A 21,057-nucleotide genomic window follows, 5' to 3' on the forward strand; every position below is an offset into this window, starting at 1 on the left:
GGAGTGAAGCTGTTCCTGCCGGCACGGCCGGGGACGGCTGAATATTTCCTTATGGTTTTAACTTTTCAATTAATGTCTGTTCATCATCAGTCCTCCATTAAACGGCGTTCACTTTCGGCAGCAGCGTGCTCCGTTACCGGCGGGATGGGCCGGGAGAGGACGGGAATGGGATGGGATAGGGAGGTGGGACAGGAGCGGGGACGGGATGGGACAGGACGGGACAAGCAGGAACGGGATGGGAATGGGGTGGGCCATGGACTGGAGCGGGGACGGGACAGGAACGGGAGCGGGACACGGAGCGGGGACGGGACACGGGACAAGGACAGGAACGGGAGCGGGACACGGAGCGGGGACGGGACACGGGACAAGGACAGGAACGGGAGCGGGACACGGAGCGGGGACGGGACACGGGACAAGGACAGGAACGGGAGCGGGACACGGAGCGGGGACGGGACATGGGACAAGGACAGGAACGGGAGCGGGACACGGAGCGGGGACGGGACACGGGACAAGGACAGGAACGGGTGCGGGACACGGAGCGGGGACGGGACACGGGACAAGGACAGGAACGGGTGCGGGACACGGAGCGGGGACGGGACATGGGACAAGGACAGGAACGGGAGCGGGACACGGGACAAGGACAGGAACGGGTGCGGGACACGGATCAGGACAGGACACGCGGGCGGGGGCGGAGCCAGCCCTGATTGACGGGGAAGTCCCGCCCCTCGACCCAACCCTGGCACGCTCATTGGCTGAACCCACCCGCGAGAACTCCCATTGGTCGGAGCCGCGGCGTGGGCGGGCCAGGAGAAGCCCAGGAAGCGGCGGCGGCCCCGCTGAGGCTTTTCCTGCCCGCGGCCCCGGAGCGGAGCGGGCCGGGCGGACCCGCCGGGCCGCGGTGAGGCGAGGCCGGGCGGGGGGCGTTGGCAGCCTCCAACCCTCGTGAGGGGGACGAATCTTCACCCGTGGGGCGCTGTGGCGGCGGGCGGGATGGAGCGGGGCCGGGGCCGTGAGGGGTGGGACGGAGCTCGGGGAGGGGGGGGTGAGGCTGAGCCAGGCCGGGTTGGGAGGCGGAGGGGACAGAGCGGGGGTCGCGGGCGGTGGGAGGTGGCCGGCCCGGGACGCTGCAGTCCCTGGCGACTCCTCCGGGTGCGGACTCGTTCGTGAGGCCTCAGGGGCTCGGGGGCTCCCTCCAGGAGCACTTGGAGGGGTGGCGGCTGCTCCCTGTCAGCGCCTGCCGCACCGCCCTGGCAACGGGGAGCTGGAAATCCTGGGGTACAAGGGGCGAGCGTCCCTTGGTCCTGGGAAGTGGGTTTGGGGGCTCAGCACGGGCACTGTCCATTGTGTTTAGCGAAGCCTTGCTCCCCTGTGCCCAGCTGCAGCGGGAGATGACGACGCTCACACACCGGGGCCGGCGGGTGGACGGCAGGAACTCGGACAAGAAGCCGGACAGCGAGGAGGATGCGGCTGTGGACAGAGACCTGAACGAGGACGATCCTGACGATTCCAAAGACATCCGCCTCACACTCATGGAGGAGGTGCTGCTCCTGGGGCTGAAGGACAAGGAGGTGAGGCAGGTGTCTGATGGCGTGTGGGTAGTGGTGTGGCAATGCCGTAGTCAACCTGGACCTGAGGCTCTCAGGGAGCAGTAGAAGGGATTGGATGGGTTCTTCTCAATGCTCTCCCTTAGACTCTTAGAACCTGCTTAGAGTCACAGAACCATGGAATGATTTGGATTGGAAGGGACTCAAAAGCTCATCCAGTAGAGCTCATCCAGTTCCAAACCCTCACCATGGGCAGGGACACCTTCCACTATCCCAGGCTGCTCCAAACCCCATCCAACCTGGCCTTGGACATTTCCAGGAATGGGGCAGCCACAGCTTCTCTGGGCAGTCTGTGTCAGGAGATTGCAACCTGAGATGTGGGCATGGCTGATAACTGCTGTCCCAGCAGCTCTGCCTTGGGGACAGTGGCAGGAGGTGAGAAGTGTCCTGGGGGTGTTGTGTCACTGCCTTGTGTGGAGCAAAATGGGGAGTTTTTCCTTCCAGGGCTGAAGCTATGCACAGAGAGAGCCTCACCTGGTTTATCAAAGGGTGAACATCTTGTCCTGAAGCACCAGCTGATATACAGCGAGCACTGCTCTGCTCTTTAACAATTGATGTGAAAAGAGCAGAGGTGGCTCTTGAGGGAAGAGGCAGAGGGCAGCAGAGTCAGCTGGGCTGGGAGCTGGAAACAGGCACAGACTGAGTCTGGACCCCACAATGGAGAGGGAACAGAAGCTGCATCTCTGGTGGCTTCCTGGGCCAGGCAGGGGTGGTGATGGGGCTGGGTGAGAATGTCAGTGCTGGGACCTTCTCCTGTGTGCCTGTCACTGGCTTTCCTTGGCAGCACTGGGGGAACTGGTATTCCTTCCCTCTGGGAAGGGGATCCTGGTCAAACAGAATTGATTTGTGCTTATCAGCTGCTAGGAACTCGTTTATCAGCTCTGCCTGGAAGGAGCTATGGGGAAGGGGAAGATGCCTTGTGTTGAGTTCTCTGAGCTGCCTGTGCTTTGTCTTCACCCCTGCATCCATCTTCTGGATCAGCTTGGGGAAATCTTTGTGAGGGTGGTGAGGCCCTGGCCCAGGTTATTCCATGGCTGCCCCATCCCTGGAAGTGTCCAAAGCCAGGTTGGACAGGGCTCGGAGCAGCCAGGTTTGGTGGAAGGTGTCCCTGCCATGACAAGTAATGGGATCAGTTGATCTTTAAGGTCCCTTCCAACCCAAACCATTCCATGATTCTAAAATTTGCTATTCCTCACAAGTAGATGAGGAATTGTAGACCAGGGGAAGTCAGCCAGGTGCCCAATGTGCTTCTCTTCAGAGACTTTCCAGCTCCAGGAACCCACTTTGCTCAAGATTGGACACAGTGATCCTGGAGATCTTTTCCAACTGTAATGATTCCATGATTCCTGTGTCTGTCTCCTACCCTGAGGAGCTGTGCTGGATGGACCTCCTTCTCTTCATTCTTTGGGGGTGGAATTAAGCCCTTGTGAGGTACCTGTACCTTCTTTTCCACAGGGCTCTGCTGTTCTGGGTTGGTCCCAGCTGGTGCTAAGCTGTCACACGGATCCAGCCCCGGGGAGCTGCGTGTTGTGACAGTGGCGGGGGCTGGGGCTATCCTGTTTGAGAACCCCAGATAAGATCTAGGAGTCAACTAGGAAGTGGCAGGAGCTCAGGGCTATAAAGAGAACACAGTGCAAATAATCCTGGAGCAAATATTTGAGAGCAGCCTGGGAGTGGGGTGCCATGGGCTGCTTTCTTCCTGGGCTGTGTTTGGTGTACTTGGCTTGGTTAATGTATCCTGGGAACGGCCCTTCAGCCACCAGGAACCTGGGAGAGCTCAGCAGATATGGGGAAAAAACCTTGTCACACTTTTCCTTTTGTTTTTTTTTTTTTTTTCTCTCCATCCTGTCCTTCCACATTCCTGTACCTCAGGACTAGAGGCAGCAGCAGCAGCCTGGCCCTGAGCTGGGCTCTGTTTTTACAGCTCGGGTGCTCACTCATGGTTTGATGACTGGGGAAAAACAAGACAATTTTTGCCAAATTCAATGAGCTCACGGTGTAATTTCATTATTTAAAGTACCAGTCTGTCCATGTAGGAGGACCTGGCTGCAAACCAGCCCGGCTTTTGCAACCAGTCTGATTCCAGAAGTTGGAAATAACCCAGGAGCTTTCCACTGGTTTGGTTTGGAATTTAAAATTTCCTAGGGGGCAATGTGCCCTCGAGGCCAGGAAATTGAAACCCTTGCTCATTTTCACACCCTTTCCTGGAGAACTTGTTTGTAAAGCCAGGAGCAAAACCCAGGATCGGAAACCAGGAGGGCAGAGATGAAAGGTTGCTTTGTCTTCCCTCACAAGGAAATTAAGAAAGCAAATAAAGGTTTTCGTTTCTTTTATGGTTCTCTATGCTGGGCAAGCCCAGTGTCCATGTGCCCTGCTCAAACAGATCCACTGGGGATGGGAATTCACCCATGGGGAAAAAAACCTTCCCTGGGTGAGGGCTGAGGGTTCCCAGCCTCTTTTCCTTGGGAAGGGGCTCACTGGGTAACTTGGTCTCCAGTCTCCTGGTAACTTTTAGACCTTTCCTTCACTCTCTGTTTTCCATCTAGAGAAAGAGCAGCAGAAAGGGAATTTTCCACCAGGAGCCTATTCCAGGTGTGTTTGGGTCTCCCTGCAAACAAGCAGGTCGTGGCTTTGAGCCCATTGGGATCACCCTTGCCTTGGGCACAGCTCAAATGCCAGCCCAGCTCCCTGAGCCTCTCCCTGAGCCCTGGCTTGCCCTGAAATCCAAGGAACGCTGCTCAGTGGAACAGAAGGAAACAATCACGCTTTGTTCTCATCAGGGAGTGAAAGAGGAACGGAGGAAGGGGAGGGAGAGGTCACCTGGGCTGGCCCATTGCTCCAAACCAGAGCCAGCTCTCTTGGAAAGCATCACTTGGGTGTTGTTGAACCTCAGGGAGCAGCAAATTCCCTCCCTGCCCTTCCCTGGGCTTTCTTGCCCGGGTGTTTTTTTCTCCAATCGGACTCTGGAATTCCAGCCCAGGACTGTCATGTGCACAGTAGAAGTTGGAACTGGCCATTCCCTCCCCTTTTGCTGCTCCATTTTGTGTCTGATCTCCCTTATCCTCTTCTCCCTCTGTCCTGTCTTTCCTGGGCCAAATTCCTGTTTGAATTCGTGGTTCTTTGTGGGTTGTATTTCCCAAACCTTTGTAAAAAAAACCCTAACCTAACCCAAACTCTAACCTTCTCCTTTCCCAAATTTTTTGCCTTTGGAGCTTGCAGCTCTCAGGATGAGGCCCCATCAGCAGCCTGGAGTGCCAGGACAAGGCGGGGTGACTTCAGATTGATAAACAAGAAGTTTAGATGGGATTTTGGGAAGAAATTCCTCCCTGTGAGGTTGGGGAGGCCCTGGCACAGGGTGCCCAGAGAAGCTGTGGCTGCCCCTGGATCCCTGGAAGTGTCCAAGGCCAAGCTGGATGGGCTTGGAGCAGCCTGGAGTGGTGGAAGGTGTCCCTGCCATGGATGGGGGTGGAACTGGATGATTTTTAACATGTTTTCCAATCCAAACCATTCCATGGCTCTGTGATGCTTCTGTGGGAATTGGCTCTTGCTGAAGCCGCATGGGTTGTGGAGAAGCTCATCCCAAGCCTGATGTTGATTTCTTGGTATATCCAGAGGCTCTCAAGGGTGGTCCTGGGGCTGGGTGGGAGAATTTCTTCGAGGAGAAGAGCAGATTGAATGTCCCCTGTCCCCAGGCACATCACAGGGACAGAGCCTGGCAGAGCTACTTGGTGACTGCAGCCCCTCAGCAGCAGCAATGTCCTGCTATGCTCAGGGAAATGATCCCTGTGCGCCCTTCTCCTTGGATTTTTTACATGCTGGGGCTGTGCAGAGCTGGATGTGCCCCATGGTTGTGAGTGCAGCAAGGAGAGCACAGGCTGGACTTGGTGTTTGCAGGAGCTTTTGGGCAGGAAGGGGATGGGGAAAAATCCCTCCCTCTAAAAAGACAGGAGTGGGGAGAGACTCCCGGGCAGGGTCCAAACAGGCCAGGAGGAATGGGAAGCTGGACAGAAGAAGAATTCCTTGCCATCTTCTTCCCCAGGGCTACACCTCCTTCTGGAACGACTGCATCTCCTCGGGGCTGCGGGGCGGGATCCTCATCGAGCTGGCTCTGCGGGGCCGCATCCGCCTGGAGCCGCTGTCCCTGAGGAAGAAGAGGCTGCTGGAGAGGAAGGTGAGGCTCCTGTAGGAGCCCTGGCAGGGTCTGGGGCTTTGCCCTCCCCATCCTCTCTCTGCTCTGGGAGGGGAGAGGCAGAGCTTCGCCTCCAGCCTGACCCTGTGTTCCTGCTGCCCCTCCCAGGTGCTGCTCAAGTCGGATGCTCCAACCGGGGATGTGCTGCTGGATGAGACCCTCCGGCACATCAAGGCCACGGAGACAGCAGAGACTGTTCAGACCTGGATAGAGCTGCTCACTGGTAGGCCCAGCTGGAAATTTCATTGTCCCAGCTCCCTCCAAACCCATCCAAACATCCCTCAGAGCTTGCCAAAAACCCACCAAAACCCAGCCATGATCCCAGGTCCGGCATCACCCTCTGCATCTAGAGCTCCAGGATCTGGTGGTGAGGGAACCCCCAAAAAGAGGGGAGAGCCCAAAACCACCCTGGACCCTCAAATCCCTCCAAAACCCCTCTCCCTGGCCTGGCCCTGGATTGTTCCTGGAGGTGGGGAGAGCAGGGTAAGGCTGAATGTGGGGGCAGAGAAGGATTTTCTGGGTGGTTTTTTTGTTGTTGTTGTTGTTTTTGTTGTTGTTGGGTTTTTTTGGGGGAGCTCAGTGGAGATCTTGGACCTCATTCCCTTTTAGTTCCTGCTGAGGCCTCACCAAGCCTGGGGTGACCCATGGGTGGAAGAGGCTTTGGAAAAGGATCTGCTGCCTGTGGCCACGGGCGGGAGAGGCAGATCTGAGTCAGGCCAAGGGATCAGGGCTCCTGCAGGACAGGGTGGAAGGGTGGAAAGATGCTGGCATTGAGAAGCAAAGCTTGACCAGAGTGTCCCACCCATCAGGAGAGACCTGGAACCCCTTCAAGCTGCAGTACCAGCTGCGAAACGTGCGGGAGCGCCTGGCCAAGGCACTGGTGGAGAAGGGCATCCTGACCACGGAGAAGCAGAACTTCCTGCTCTTCGACATGACCACACACCCTGTCAGCAATGCCTCCGAGAAGCAGCGCCTGGTGAAGAAGCTCCAGGAGAGTGTCCTGGAGCGCTGGGTCAATGACCCCCAGCGCATGGAGCGCAGGACTCTGGCCCTGCTGGTGCTGGCCCACGCCTCGGATGTGCTGGAGAACGTTTTTGCCAGCCTGACCGATGACAAGTACGACGTGGCCATGAACAGGACCAAGGACCTGTTGGATATGGACCCTGAGGTGGAAGCTGCCAAAGCCAGGGGCACGGAGATGATCTGGGCCGTCCTGGCAGCCTTCAATAAGTCCTAAAGACCCCCCTCACATGGGTGTGGGGGAGACCCTTGGTGTGAGCCAGGGGTCTCCCCAGAGGGACCTGGGGTTCCTGGGGTGCTGGGTGGGCTCAGCCTGGAGGGGGACCAGGGGATTTTGCTTTCCCCTCCCCAGGCAGGGGTGGGAGGTGAGAGGCCCCCACCACCACAGCCCCGTGCCTCCAGGGAAGGTGGCAGTAGCTCATCACTCCTTGCCCTTGGGGATTTCCTTCTGAGGCCAGTGCAGAGCTGGGGGTGGCCCAGGAGCTGCTCTTAGAGGCCAAGTCCCGGCACACACAGGGCTGGGACACACTCCTGTGTGCCTCTCCCACAGCCAGGGCCTGCCTGTGAGCTGTGTGGGTTCCCCTGAGGAATTCACCCTCCTGGGGTGGGATTTTGGGGGTGTTGGGCAGCTGGGACCACCCCCATCCCTGGCTGCCACGGGGCACACAAACCTCCCCCACGTGTCTCCATGGAGGAGCAGCTCTGCAAGGACCCCCGGGCTGTTCCCTCATGGCTCAGCTGCTCTTTCTAGCCAGAAAAAAAAAAGTTAAACTGTGATTATTTTTGTTCACAACCCCCTTCCTTCCTCCCTCCCCCCCCTTTATTCTCCTGTAGTTCACTTAAACGTATTTCTCTGCAGCCCCAGCGTCTGTCCGTGTTTTAGTGGGTGCAGCTGCCAGGATTGGCATTTCAAGGGGCACTGGCAGTGCTCGGGGCCGGCAGGGTCCCCAGACTGCGGGTGACACTGGTGTCCTGAGCTGCTGGGTGGGTCCCTCCTCCCCCAGGCGCCTTTCCACGGCAGGGCCAAGGTCGGGGGCGCTTTCGGGGCCTTGAGCGGTCCCTGCCGTGGGGGATGGCCCTGCATCCCCTCGGCCCGGCCTCCAACCGGCGGCGCTGAGGGAAAAGGGGCGCCTGAGGTCCCGCCCGCTCGATGATTCTAGCTTCCCATTGGCCACTGGTCGTGCCAGTCATCGTTGCCCCACCCTTTCTAAGACGTCACCTCCTGTCTATGACCCGCCTTTCGCGAGCACTGATTGGTTGCCTGTGATGTCACTGCGGGCTGTTCTCTCTGTTCATTGGCTAGCGCTGCTGTCCGTCATACAGCTGAGGCCGTGGAGGCGGTGGCGGCCATTTTGGAGCAGGGCGCGGGGCCGGACGCACGGAGGGAGCGCGGAGCCCCCTCCTTGCCACCATGGCAACCCCGCTCGGTACTGGCGCCTTCACGGAGGAGACCGGGCAGGAGAAACAGGTGGCGGAACCCTGGGGGAGGGTGGGGGTGTCCGGCCGGCTCCCACTGGCTCGGCCTCACGTCCGTCTTTCCAGTTTTATGCGGGGATTGGTTGTTTCTTTTGTCCGTCTGGGGAATTCCGTGCTCTGATTGGCTGTGGGGGTGGTGGGTGGCCGGGACTTCCGGCTTGGTCTCGATGGCGGCGTGGGGGGTGCGTGGGGTTGGTGAGGTGGGATGGGGGCGACTGGGGCTAGAGGGGGATGGGATGGGTCCGGGATGGGGGTAATGGGGGTGGGAGGGGGCTGAGAGTAATCTGGGATGGAGGTAACGGGTGGGAGAAGGCTGGGATGGAGGGGACTGGGATGGAGGTAACTGGGAAGAGAAGGGGTTGGGATAGAGGAACTGGGATGGGAGAGGGCTGGGATGGAGGTAACTCGGAGGGGAGAGAGCTGGGGTAGAGGAACTGGGGGTGTTGAGATGGGCGTAAAGGGGATGGCGGTGCTGGGATGGGGGGGCGCTGGGGTTTTGGGGTGGGGGTGCAGGGGAGATGGGCACCAGTGATGAGTGTGGAGGAAGGAGACTGGGAGATGTGGAGCTGAGGGGGGCACTCGGAGATTGTGGAATGGCTTCAGGGGGAAGAGCTTTGGGTGCTGCTGTCAGACCCCCTGACTCCTAAAATCTTATTTAGGAACTCTAAAAGCTCTCCAAAATACCCAAAATCCTGCTTGGAATTCCTGAAATCCTCCCCAGGTTCCCCAAATCCTACCTGAGATCCTCCAAAATTCTTCCCAGGTGCCCAGAATTCTGCTGAGGGTCTGGAAGTCTTCCCCTGGATCGCCAAATCCTAACTGGGACCCCCAGAATCAGTAGAACCTTCAAATTCTACCTGGATACCAAAATATCCCCCAAGCCCCCAGGGTGTTCTGGGAAGGGAAATCAGGGAATCATGGACTGGTTTGGGCTGGAAGGGCTCTTAAAACTCATCCAGTCCCATTGGCAAGGACACCTTTCACTGCCCCAGGCTGCTCCAAGCCCTGCCCAGCCTGGCCTTGGACACTTCCAGGGATCCAGGGGCAGCCACAGCTGCTCTGGGCACCCTGTGCCAGGGCCTGCCCACCCTCACTGGGAAGGATTTTTTTCCCAAAGTCCAGCCTAAAAGCCCAGTTTGCCAAGCCAAACATCAGCATGGGTGCTTGGAAGGGCTCCCAGGTGGGAAGGAGGCAGGGGAAGGTCCTGTCCTTGTCCCATAGCTCCTGGAGGGAAAGGGGAAGGTATTGGGAATATTTTCTGAGTGCTTTTTCAGGGAAGCACAGCAGGGCTGGAATGTGCTGCTGGATGTTGTGTAACAGCATCTCAGCTGGGCTGTGTAGCTCCAGGGATTTACACCTCTTTGTGTTTCAGGACACTCAGGAGAAGGACAAAGCCATCCCCCCCGAGAGGGCAGAGGAGGCCAAGCTCAAGGCCAAATACCCCAACCTGGGCCAGAAGCCTGGAGGCTCTGATTTCCTCATGAAGAGGCTGCAGAAAGGGGTATGTGAGTGTCCCTCAGTGGGACAGACCTCAGGGATCAGCCCAGAAACATCCCCTCCTCCCAGAGCCTGCCTTGGCATCTCCCCAGCAGATCCCACTCTGTCACCAGCCAGGGAGAGGGATTTGTGCTGCTGGAACTGATAATAGAGAGAGAGAGGCAGGACTGGGAGTAACCACCCAGAAAGGGATCAAAAGCACCAGAGTAGAATTTGAAGGGTGTTGAGCATCCCAGTCCTGGATTTCTTTTTTCTCTCGTTCTTTTCCCCTTCTTTTTTGTTTTCTTTGTCTCAAGCGTGGGGGAAAAAAAAAAATAGCAAAACCCCCAAACTAACACCAACATCACACAAAAAGCCCCAAACTTAAGACCCACAACCTGGCCTGAAACCTGGGAAAAACCCCTGAACTAGAGGTGAACCAAGTGCTGGGATCCCTCCCTGGGATGCTCCAGAGTTGCAGGGCTGCACCTGCACTGCAAAGCCAGTCCTGTGCTTGCCTGGGAATGGCATGAAATCCCTTGGGAATAAAATGAAATCCCCTGGGAATGGAATTAAATCCCTCTCCAAGAGCTGGCTGTTGCTGCTTGGTTTGGCCCTGCTGGCTCCTTTCCTTGCAGAGGCTGCTGCAGAAAACACAAATCCCTCCTAGGCTGGTGGCAGCAGTGGCTGTGTCCCCTCCCCAGGGCCCTCCTGGTGCCATTCCCAGTGCCCCTCTCACCCCTTGGGCAGGGTTTGGCCTGTCGTGGCCCTTCCCTGTCCCTGGCTGTTCTCTGGGCCGTGATCCCAGGACTTCAGGGAACCAGCAGTGGCAGGGAGGGGTGTGGTGGCTGTGGGGGTGACCATATCTGGGTTCCAGGTGTCCTCAAATCTGCTCCATCCCTGCCCTCCTCACCTGCACAGGGAGGAGAACAAAAGGCTCCTGGGTTGGGAGAAGGGAGGGGAGGGATGAATCCCTGAGTATCATCAGGGGCAAAAGGAAGTTGACTTGGGGAAAATAATTTTATTTATTATTCAAATCAGAGCTGAAAAAGCACCTGAGAGGTGTGTGGGGGAATCTCTGCTTCCTATGGAACCCTATGAACTGCCAAGGAATTTCAGCTTGAGCTTCTCCTGCCCCTCCTTCCTCCCTGACCTTGGTGCCCCAGAATTTCTCACACATTCTCACTCCTCTGGCCACAATTCCATCTGCACAATTATTTTTTTCCCTTCTTAGTTCTGGTTTTCCGAAGGCTCAGCCCTGGCCAGTGGCAAGTCCATTTCAAACTTGGCTACACAAACCTGTTTTTTATCAGATCTAGATCCCCTTGGATCCAGAGGACACCTTGGGATAAAACCAGGCTCTCCAGCATTTCTTGTCCACCTCTGCCACAGGCTCTGCCTTGGCTCCAGCCTCTCCAGGGCAGGGGAAGGAGCAGAGTCCTGGGGTGATGGATGTGATACGTGATGTGATATGATGTGTGATGTGATATGATGTGTGTGATAAGGCACTGAAATGCCCTTTGAGCTGGGAGGTGGCCCCCAGCCTTGCAGACAGTGCCCTGCAGCTCTTGGGAGCCAGGAAAGGCCTTTGGCAGCAGCCAGGATTTGTTCCCTGGGGCAAAAGTCCTGGCTCTGTCACCCTGGCTCATCATCCCAGCCCAGAGGATCCTGTTGGGCTCTGCCTCTGAAGCTGAGTCTCTTGCTGTGCCTGCCCTCAGCATTCCAGAGGCTTCTGGCCTGGGACTGATCCCTGTTGTGTAAGGGCAGAGTAGGTCAAGGCAGGTCCCAGACAGCCAAAGTCCTGTCAGTGTGTCAGGGGGGTGCCTTGAGTCAGGCCCAGGAGCTGCCACCCAGGCCTGGGCTGAGTCACTGGCTCTTGGCCAAAGGCCTTGTAAACCAGGCTGGACTCACTGCTTGGATTTCCCCCTGCTGTGATGTTTTCACGGCCTGGTTTAGGGCAATCCCAGCATTCCCTAAAGGATCCTTGTGGCTCTGCTGTTCCTGTGCTCCTGCACACCCAGTAACCCAAACACCTCTCCTTGTTCCAGCAAAAATACTTTGATTCTGGTGACTACAACATGGCCAAGGCGAAGATGAAGAACAAGCAGCTGCCAAGTGCAGGGCCTGACAAGAACCTGGTGACAGGAGACCACATCCCCACGCCCCAGGACCTGCCACAGAGAAAGTCTTCACTTGTCACCAGCAAGCTGGCGGGGTAGCCTGCACTCTCAGCTGGTGGCTGCCCTCTTTTTGTCTCTTTTTCTTTTGGCTAAATGGATTGAACTTCACTGTACCATAGGGATGGGAGCACCAGAATCCACGTAGTTGTTTGAGTCTTTCCAGCAAACACCCCAAACCCAAGCGGGGGCAGGGTTGGGTTGGCCCTTCCTCTCAGCGAGGCTTTGCCTTAATTTTCCTGCTGTTTGAAACCATCCCTGGAACGTTCCCTCCTCACTGGGAGAGCCCTGTGAGGAGCAGGAGGGTGCTCAGGGGAGGCACCTGGAGGAGGGGAAAGTGTGGGGCTGAGGTGTGGGAAGGGATTGACCCAGCTGGGCAGGAGGTGTGATCCCAGGTCTGAAGGCATAGTCTGGTGTGTGTGTTAGAGCTTCAAAGTGAAGAAATTGGCTGAGATAAAAAAAATTCCAGGGTAGGATTGTTGGGCTGAGCTGCCTGGCATCTGCCCCTGGCTCAGCTCACAGGGGACAACATGTCCAGTGGGTGTGGGAGAGGGGTTGGGCAGTGTTTGGAACATCCTTGTGGCTGGTTTGGGGGTAGGGCCCCAGCAGAGCTGCCCCTGAGCTGGCTTGGTTGGATGGGCTTGACTGAATTTGGCCAGAGGGGTCGGCCAGAGGCTCAGCTGCCTCATGGCCAGGGGACAGTTTCTGTGTCCCTGGGCAGTTCTGCTCAGCGAGGCTGTGGCTGCCCGAGGGTGAGGAGGGGACAGCTCTTCTCTCCCACCACCAGGGAGGTGGGATCTGAGTGCAGGGGCTCAGGACACAGCAGAGCCCTGCAGCCCCAGCCTGGTCCCAGACTTGGGTGGTCACAAAGCAGCACCAGGGAGAGGGATCTGTGCTGCTGGAGCTGATAATGGAGGGAGAGAGGCAGGACTGGGAGTAACCACCCAGAAAGGGATAAAAAGCACCAGAGTAGAATTTGAAGGGTGTTGAGGCAAACCTGTGTTTTGAAAGTGTTGGGCATCCCAAGCTTGGATTTTTTTTTTATTTCTCTTGTTTTTTCCCTACTTTTGTGTTTTCTTTGTCTCAAGCCTGGGAAAAAAAAATAACAAAACCCCCAAACTAACACCAACATCACAACAAAAAGCCCCAAACCTAACAAGCTGTAGCCCTGCAGAACCACATATGCTGGGGGTGGCACTGTCCCTTCCTTGTGCCCTGGATCCCAGTGGCCTTTTCCATGCAGTGTGGACACACCTGTGCCAGGGCATCCCGAAACCTGCCCCAGTTTCAGCCCCATTCTGGAAGCACAAGGGCCAAAGGAAGGGAGGCAGGAGTGAAGGAGGCCCGTGCTGGGCTTTCCTTCTGTGTGTTCCTGCTCATCTGGGTGTTCCCTGGGAACCTGTGTCACCTGTGTCACTTCCCTGGTGCTGGTTGGACCAAGGTGTTGCTTCCCAGGAGTGTTTGCCCAGGGTGTGCTGGAATGTGGTTCCTGGATTCTCCTGTGAGAAACAGGCTCTGGTGGCCCTGGGGCTGCTCCTGGCCACTCTCTGGGGAAGGGGCAAGGAATGTGGTGGAATTGGGAGCTGCCCCTTGTCCCCACAGGGTCCTGCTCTGGGCTCCAGCACTTTTCCAGCCCCTGTGTGACCTGGCTGGGGCAGTGGCTGCACATCCTCCTTGGGTGTCCTGCTGTCTGACCCAGCCATGTTGTAAATAGATACAAATATATAAAAATATATATAATTTTTATATGTTCACCTCTTCTGGAGTGCTGTGCTTGCTTTTTATTAAAAGAAACCCCAAAAGGGGAAATAAAACCCAAAAGAGGAAATAAAGTGAAGGATGCAAAAGGGTGTTGCTGCTCTGGGGCTGTCCCCATGCTGGGGGGGACAGGGGGAGGGGACAGCCCCACAACCATGTCTGTCCCTGGTTTTCCAGGTGTGCTTGTGCAGGAGGGACAAGGGGTTGGGCAGCCCAGGATAAGACCCAGCAGCAGCAGTTCTGAACCACGGCAGGGGGTTGTCCCCATTTTTCCTTTTAATCCCATTACACTCCAGAGCCGGCTGGACAGGGAAGGGGGCAGGGGGGTGATGCTGGCAGCCCCCTCCCCACCTCTCACGGTGCTGGGGGGGTGATGGTTCTGGTGTTGGTGTTTGTGTTGTGCCCCGCAGGCCCTACCTTGGCTCAGAGCAGAGACTGGGGGGCACAGGGGAGGGGTTTTATCCTCTTGACACAAATTGCCACGGGGCAGGAGTTCCAGCTGCCCTCCCCCACAGGGACATCCTTCCACACTGTCCCACCGTGGTCACCTCTGTCCCCACTGCCACCCCTCAGGATCTCTCCAGGTGCCTCCTGTCCCCCGGAGGCCACTCCTGCCTTTCCCACCCGTGTGGCCATGTCCAGCCCCCTTCTCTGTCCCCACTCTTCACCTCTGGGGTTTTCAGCCCTGACCTTTCCTCAGTCCCACCTTTCCCCTGGAGCTCACCAGCCCAGCCAGGTGTGTCACTGGGCTGGGCCGTGTTCCCAGGAATCCTCCAACTCTCCTGAAGCTTCTGTACTGTGGATTCCCCAGCACTGGGAATTCCAGAGCCCCTGGAGCCCACCCAGGTCCCCAGGGACCCGCAGGGGATGAGCAGGGACACGCTGTTCCAGCTCGGGCTGTGTTTGTGCTAAAGCTTGGCACTGCCTCACAAGAATGTTCTGGGCGCTGCCAGAGCTCCCTGTTATTGCTCTTGGTGCCAAGAATTTGCTTTCCGACAAGGACGCATTCCTTGGGGCCATGGGAAGGATTTTGAGAGGGACGAGAGTTTTGTCTGGCTGGACCCCCAGTCAGCCCCGGTTTGGGGGGATGGCAGTGGGGACAGGAGCTGGGGGGAGTGAAGGGACCCCCAGGGGGATGCATTTCCCTGGTTTTGTTGGATCTGGGACATGAGGGCTCCAGGGCATCGGGGTGGGACCCTGTACTCACCACAGCCTCCTTCACTGCTCCGATGATGCTCACTGTGGGGACAGAGGCTTGGATTCATCAGTTTGTCCCCAAAAATGCTGACCAGGGAGGTGGCAGCTCTCAATGCCTCCCTGGAGCAGAAAGACCCTGTGGGAGGAGCTGTGCTCTCCCAACATGTGGCTTTTCATCCCCCCTCTGGGGTTCCCCACCCTGCCTGAACCTGGAGGTAGGGGTTCAGCACAGAGCCCACCCTGCCTGTGCTGAGAAACCAGACCCCTGTCCTGTGGCCCCATCCCGATTACTCACTCTCATCACATTCCAGTTTGGTGATGCCACCAGGTCATGGGGTCTGGGGGCTGGTGGCACTTCCCAGGTGAGGTCCTTGGCTCCACTGGATACTTTGGTGGCCTTTGGTGCCACAGAGAGGCCCCAGCATACACCCCTGGGAAAGCCTTTTGGGGATTAACTGTGATTTCAGGGGCTCCAGACCCCAATTTCCAGTGTCTTGGGAGGCATCAAAGGGCTCCGAGGCTGTAGAGCTTCACTGGTCACTGGCTCTCAGGTAGGAATGGCCCCAGCCCAGCCCTGCAGGACAGCAGAGCCTTTGCCCCCACACCCATCTCTCCATCCTGGACTTTCTGGGAGGTGGGGATGGAGCTGAGTCTGGAAAGGGCTCCTAAAAAGGGGCTTTAAGAGACCTCCCATCCTTCCTCACTGCCCCAGGGCAAACCCACGGCATTTCCCTGTTCTTGGAGGGTCTGATCCACCTGCACAAAGCCCTGAGGCTTCTTGCCTGGTCAAGCTTTGCCCAAAACAGAGCAGATTTTGAGGGCATCTTGCTCAGTCCCAGGGGTGTAGGAGGGGCCTCCAGCCAGGGGAGGCAAAAATTGATACCCAGTGCCCCAAGGAGACAAAAATTGATACCCAGGTGACCCCGGGGTGACCCAGCCAGGTGATTGGTCCTGCCCTGCTCTGTGACCTCTCAGAGCCAGTGAGTGCAGGGGGAATTCCAAACCTGGAGTAGATGTGGGACAACTCACCAAGGACTGGAAGGAATGGGGCAGCTGCTCACAAATGTCCAAATAAGAGAGCCGAGGTTGGAATGGGCTTGAACCAGACAGATCCAGGTGGGATTCCTTAGAATCACAGAATAGTTTGGATTGGAAGTTTCTTTTAAAGGCCATCTACTCCAGCCTCCTGCAACGAGCAGGGCTATCTTCACTAGATCAGGCTGCTCAAAAGCTCTGTCCTTCCTGACTTGAGACGTTTCAAAGGATGGGGCATCTACCACCTCTCTGGGCAGCCTGTTCCAGGGTCATATTACCCACATAATAAAAAAATTCTCCCTTATATCTAACCACTCTTACAGTCTAAATCTACCCTCTTAGTTTAAAACCATCACCCTTCATCCTGGTGCAATCTCACGAGGCTGGATCACACTCCCTACTTTCAAATCCTTTTTTCCAGGGCTGTGCTGGGCCCCGCACGCTCAGCCCCGCACCCAAGGCTCCCGCAGGGGATGCTCGGTGCTGCAGAACCGTGAATGAACCGGGCGGCTGAGCCAGGGGAGGGCGATGGGGATGGTCCCTGCTGCTGGGGGGGCTTTGCCTCGGGGGATTTCAGCCCCGCTGTACTCGGAGGGATGAGGGAGGGAACCAGCACCGCTGGGGAGCTGCCGCCCGGTACCGGGCAGAACCGGGAATACCGGAAAGGGGATACCACGACTGGGAAGCGGAGGAGGCGGTCCCTCTTTTCACTCTTTTTCAGCCGAAAGAACGGAAGCGGAGGTGGAATAGGAGGGGACCGCGGTTCCTCCCTCTCCCCGCCCTTTTAGCGTCACCGCCGCCGGTTATATAAACCACCAGCACCAGTCCCGCCCGCACCCCGCCGGCCGCTCGCACCGGGCGCCATGTTCGCCGTGAAGCCGAAAGCCGTCATCGGCTTCAACCTTTACTGCGGCGGCTCCCCGGCGCTGGGCCCCGCCGGGCCGGGGGAGCGCCCGGACCCCGCGGCCGCCGCCTCCGCCACGGAGCCGCCCCGCGACCGCACCGGGGCCGCCGCCGGCCGCGCCGACCCCCCCCGCTCGCTGATTGGTCGCGGCGCGGCGCCCCGAGCGCTGATTGGCTGCGGCGCGACTCTCTGGCGCCCCGAGGAGGAGCTGGATGGATGCGAACCCGAGCCCGAGCGCGGCCCCGCCGCGGACTCGCTGCCCGGGACCCCCCCGGGACCCCCCGACGGGCTCCGGCAGGACTCGCTGGAGCTCATCAGCCGCTACCTGCGGGAGGTGGCGGGCGAGGCGCAGCCCGGCAGTAAGAAGCTTTTTCCGGGACTCCTGGGTGGTCCCGGCCGGCCTGGCGCGGCGGGGGATGCGGTGATGGAGAAGGCGCTGGAAACGCTGCGGAGGGTCGGCGATGGAGTCATGCAGAAACACGAGCTCGCTTTTCAAGGTGTGTGTCGGCCGGACGTTCCGGCAGTGACCCCCGTCCCCTCCTTTGCGGCGACTTCCAGAGCCCGGTGCCGCCTGTCTCCGTGGCCGGAGGGGTTTTGGGGAGGGGGCGCAGGGCAGGGGGTGAAGCTCTCGTGGCTGCGCTCGCAGCCAGGGCCGGGTCGTTCGTGGGATGTGGCCTTGGTTCGGAGGGGGTTAAATAAAGCAGCTGGGAAGAGATCAAAAACGAAACTGAACTTTGTTCCATTGGGACGAGGAACAGCCGCTGTTGGTGTGTGCAGAGGAGATAATGTAGTTACAGATTAGCCCTGGTTCCTCCTAGTGTCCCCTTTGGCTCGGAGTGACTGTGCAAATAATCCCGAGCGTCCAAAGATTAGTTAGCTCAGGAGTTTCAAATCACCCCCTCATTTAGGTGGGATTTTTGGTGGGGGGGAATTTTCCTGGGCAATGTGCTTATAGAACCATGGAATGGTTTGGGTTGGAATAGACCTTAAAACTCATCCAGTCCCACGGGTGGGGACACCTTCCACTGTCCCAGGCTGCTCCCAGCCCCAGTGTCCAACCTGGCCTTGGGCACTTGCAGGGATCCAGGGACAGCCACAGCTGCTCTGGGCACCCTGTGCCCTCCCCCAAACCCTGTCCCCAGGTGCCACATCCACACCATTTTTAATACCTCTGGGGTTGGTGACTCTACCACTGCCCTGGGCAGTCTGTTCCAGTGCCTGCCAACTCTTTCCATGAAGAAATTTTTCCTAATACCTTGCTGAAACCTCCGTGGCCCAGCTCGAGGCCATTTCCCCCTGTCCTGTCCCTGTTCCCTGGGAGCAGAGCCCAACCTGGGGCTGTCCCCTCCTGTCAGGGAGTTGTGCAGGGCCACAAAGTCCCTTCTGAGCCTCCTTTTCTCCAGGCTGAGCTTCTTTGCCAGTTTCCTCAGGAAATTCTCCAGCCCCTATCCCTAGCTCCATTCCCTTCTCTGGATGAGGCAGCCCTGCAGCTTCTTTGGGAAATCTGTTTTATCATGTATTTCACCCACTTCTGCAGGGTCCCAAAGCAGCTGTAGGAAGTTGACCCCCAGTGCCTGGCCTGGTGTCCTGGGGATGAACTGGAAATGAGAAGTGACTGATTTGACGTGGTTTTACGGAACTCAGGCTGATTTGGGGCTGAGCTCCCAGCCTTGGGGCTGGTGTTGGAGCAATCAGATCCCAGGTCAGGATGTTGCCCAGCAGAGCAGGGCAGCATCTGCATTTCCTCCTGAGGTGCTGTGTGGTGAAACACCTTCCTCCTTGCAGGAGGATGTGCCAGTTTCTCAGCTTGTCGGTTTTTTTTTTTTTTTTTTTTTTTTTTTTTTTTTTTTTTTTTTTTTTTTTTTTTTTTGTTGTTTGTTGAACACAAAGAGCTTCAGTTTCATCCTTAGCTGTGCTGCTGGGAAAGGCAGCAGGATCAGTTCCTCTGTCCCAATTCCCGGACATGCTTGTTGAATGATTCCTGGGAGGAATGTGGTGTGAGCTGGCCAGGGCTTGGGTAGGGATGGTGATTTCCTGAGTGCTGAGGAGGAACTGCCTTGGGAAGGCTTCCTGCAAGTTTGTGCAACAACAAGCAGCAACGCCTTTCAGTTTCATAAAGGCTTGGCTTGTTTGCTTATTCATGGCAGGGCACTGGAGGTCGAGCTGGGGAATTCTGTTCTTCCAGGCACTAATGAACTAATGGTAATGAACTAGGATGTGTCTGCCTGGCCCTGGGGGGGCTGCCCTTGGTCTCTGCTCACCTCCAGGCTGTGGTTCTGATGTGGTGGGGCTTGGAAACCTTGAGACAGGGGACTGTGACGTGCTCAGACACCACAGCTGTCCCCAAGACAGGGGGAGGAAGGAACTAAAAGTGTGTCAGGGGCTGGGTTTTGTCTGGCCCAGGTGAGGGAGGGCAGCAGAGCCCTCCGAGGAAGCAGGACTGGCTTTCCACCCCTGACAGCTTTAGGGACTCCAGTGTGGGGGGTCACACCCTCTCCCTGCTCCTCGTGGGGCTGCTTGGTGCCTGCCCCTAAACCAGAATCTTCCAGGAATGCTGCGGAAGCTGGAAATCCAGCAAGAGGAAGACCTGCAGTCGGTGGTGGAGGTGGCTGCCCACTTGTTCAGTGACGGGGTGACCAACTGGGGGCGTGTGGTGACACTCATCGCCTTTGGAGCCTTCGTGGCCAAGCACCTGAAGAGCATCAAGCAGGAGCAGAGCATCAGCTCCCTGGCTGGGATCATCACGGATGCCCTGGTCTCATCCAAGCGCCAGTGGCTCGAGAGCCAGGGGGGCTGGGTGAGTCACTGCCTGCCCCCAATTCCTGAGCTTTTTCCCAACATTCCAGCCTCTTCCCGTTTCTGTGACGGCCACGTGTGTCAGTGCTAACTCACTGCTTCTCAGGGGGGTTGTTGGGGCTTCAGGACTGGCTCACCATGAGCTGCCCGAAGTGGATTGAACTAAAAAACGTGTTCCTGCCCAGCCTGGAGGCAGCATTCCCAAAGCCAGGGCAATCCTGGCAGTGCTGGGCTTGCCTGGAGCTGGCCCATGGCTGCTGGGGTGGTGGGGGAGCAGTCTCTGACATTTTGGGCTGAAATAGGGCTGGGGGAGCACAGGGGATGTTTGAGGCAGGCTGTTCCCCTCCTCCCCATCAAAGGTGCTTCCAGGGCACTGACCAACCCTTCTCTCTCCTAGGAGGGGTTTGTGGACTTCTTCCGAGTGGAGGACCTGGAGGGCAGCATCCGGAACGTGCTGATGGCGTTTGCAGGAGTGGCTGGCCTGGGGGCCAGCTTGGCCTACATGATCCGGTGAGGCTGGAGCTGCCCAGGACCAGGACTTTGGGAGGGCTGGCACCCTGGGGCTGCAGAGCTGCTGGAGCTGGACTTGAGCAACCCGAGGAAGATATCGAGTTGTCCCCGGAGCAGTTCATTCCTGAGGAAGAGGAAGGTGTGATTTGAGGTTGTGGGTGCTGATGGAGGATTTGCTGCTTTGGGAACTGAGCGTGGAAGAGCTGTTACTCTGCTTCCTTTGAGAGGATGGTGCTGGGGGAGCTCAAGTGGACTTGGCTTCACTTAGATCCCAGAGGAACCATCCGGGAGCTCCAGCAGCTCCTGCCTGGACTGAGGCCTCCTGGGCTGGGCGAGGCAGCTGAGCCCGGAGCAGATGTTTGAGGCTTGTGGTTGTGGGTTTTTTTTCTGGAAATAGCACCTTCTGCTGCCACTGCCCTGCCTAAACTTGCAGCTCTGTTGCTGGAGCAGAAGCGCTGGATGCTGGAAATGTTGTGCCAGCCTGCACCTGCCCCCAGGTGCTGCCAGCCTGGGAGTGGCAGAGCTGTGCCAGGCCTGGGACCCTCTGCCATGGAGCTGGAGCTCTGCCCAGCCCTTCCCCTCCTCGTGGGCAGGGGCTTGGAAGGGTGGCTGGGGGTCACACCCAGCAGTGTCCTGGCCCCAAACAGCCTCTCCTGGCTGCACAAAGACAGTTGAGAAATAGCGAGTGCATTTGTGAGTATGTAAAAAAAAAAAAAAAAAAAAAAAAAACAAAAAAAAACCCAAAAAAACAACAACAAAAAAACATTGGGCTGGCGAAGATGTAGAGAACCTGTAAATGTCTATAAATCTGTAGAATATATACGTTTTTACAGAGCTAATGATACAAAAAGGAGGAATTCATTCTGAATGTGGGTGCACTGTGCTTCATTCCTAATGGGAAGTAGCATTTTTGTG

At 57.4% G+C, this 21,057-nt stretch overlaps 3 protein-coding genes across 4 annotated transcripts; all 3 read left to right on the top strand.

The window, feature by feature from the left end:
* Positions 1-865: 865 nt before the first annotated feature.
* GOLPH3L (golgi phosphoprotein 3 like) lies at positions 866-7,671 on the top strand. The gene is made up of 5 exons (XM_062511370.1): positions 866-898; positions 1,377-1,568; positions 5,644-5,775; positions 5,902-6,016; positions 6,603-7,671. The coding sequence occupies exons 2-5, from the start codon at positions 1,389-1,391 to the stop codon at positions 7,028-7,030; spliced, it is 855 nt and encodes a 284-aa protein (XP_062367354.1). The 5' UTR covers positions 866-898; positions 1,377-1,388; the 3' UTR covers positions 7,031-7,671.
* A 488-nt stretch (positions 7,672-8,159) lies between these two features.
* ENSA (endosulfine alpha) lies at positions 8,160-13,701 on the top strand. Of its 2 annotated transcripts, none has more exons than XM_062511557.1 (3): positions 8,160-8,281; positions 9,662-9,790; positions 11,814-13,701. In XM_062511557.1, the coding sequence occupies exons 1-3, from the start codon at positions 8,225-8,227 to the stop codon at positions 11,982-11,984; spliced, it is 357 nt and encodes a 118-aa protein (XP_062367541.1). In that variant the 5' UTR covers positions 8,160-8,224; the 3' UTR covers positions 11,985-13,701. The 2 variants fall into 2 exon arrangements, with proteins under 2 accessions (XP_062367541.1, XP_062367543.1); XM_062511559.1 differs by lacking the exon at positions 8,160-8,281 and adding an exon at positions 8,440-8,471.
* A 3,048-nt stretch (positions 13,702-16,749) lies between these two features.
* On the top strand, positions 16,750-20,288 carry MCL1 (MCL1 apoptosis regulator, BCL2 family member). The gene is made up of 3 exons (XM_062511556.1): positions 16,750-17,333; positions 19,386-19,633; positions 20,030-20,288. Exons 1-3 carry the CDS (start codon positions 16,796-16,798, stop codon positions 20,144-20,146), a joined length of 903 nt encoding a protein of 300 aa, XP_062367540.1. The 5' UTR covers positions 16,750-16,795; the 3' UTR covers positions 20,147-20,288.
* Positions 20,289-21,057: the final 769 nt, after the last annotated feature.

This window comes from Cinclus cinclus, chromosome 31, assembly GCF_963662255.1.
Source record: "Cinclus cinclus chromosome 31, bCinCin1.1, whole genome shotgun sequence".
Lineage (NCBI taxonomy): Eukaryota > Metazoa > Chordata > Aves > Passeriformes > Cinclidae > Cinclus > Cinclus cinclus.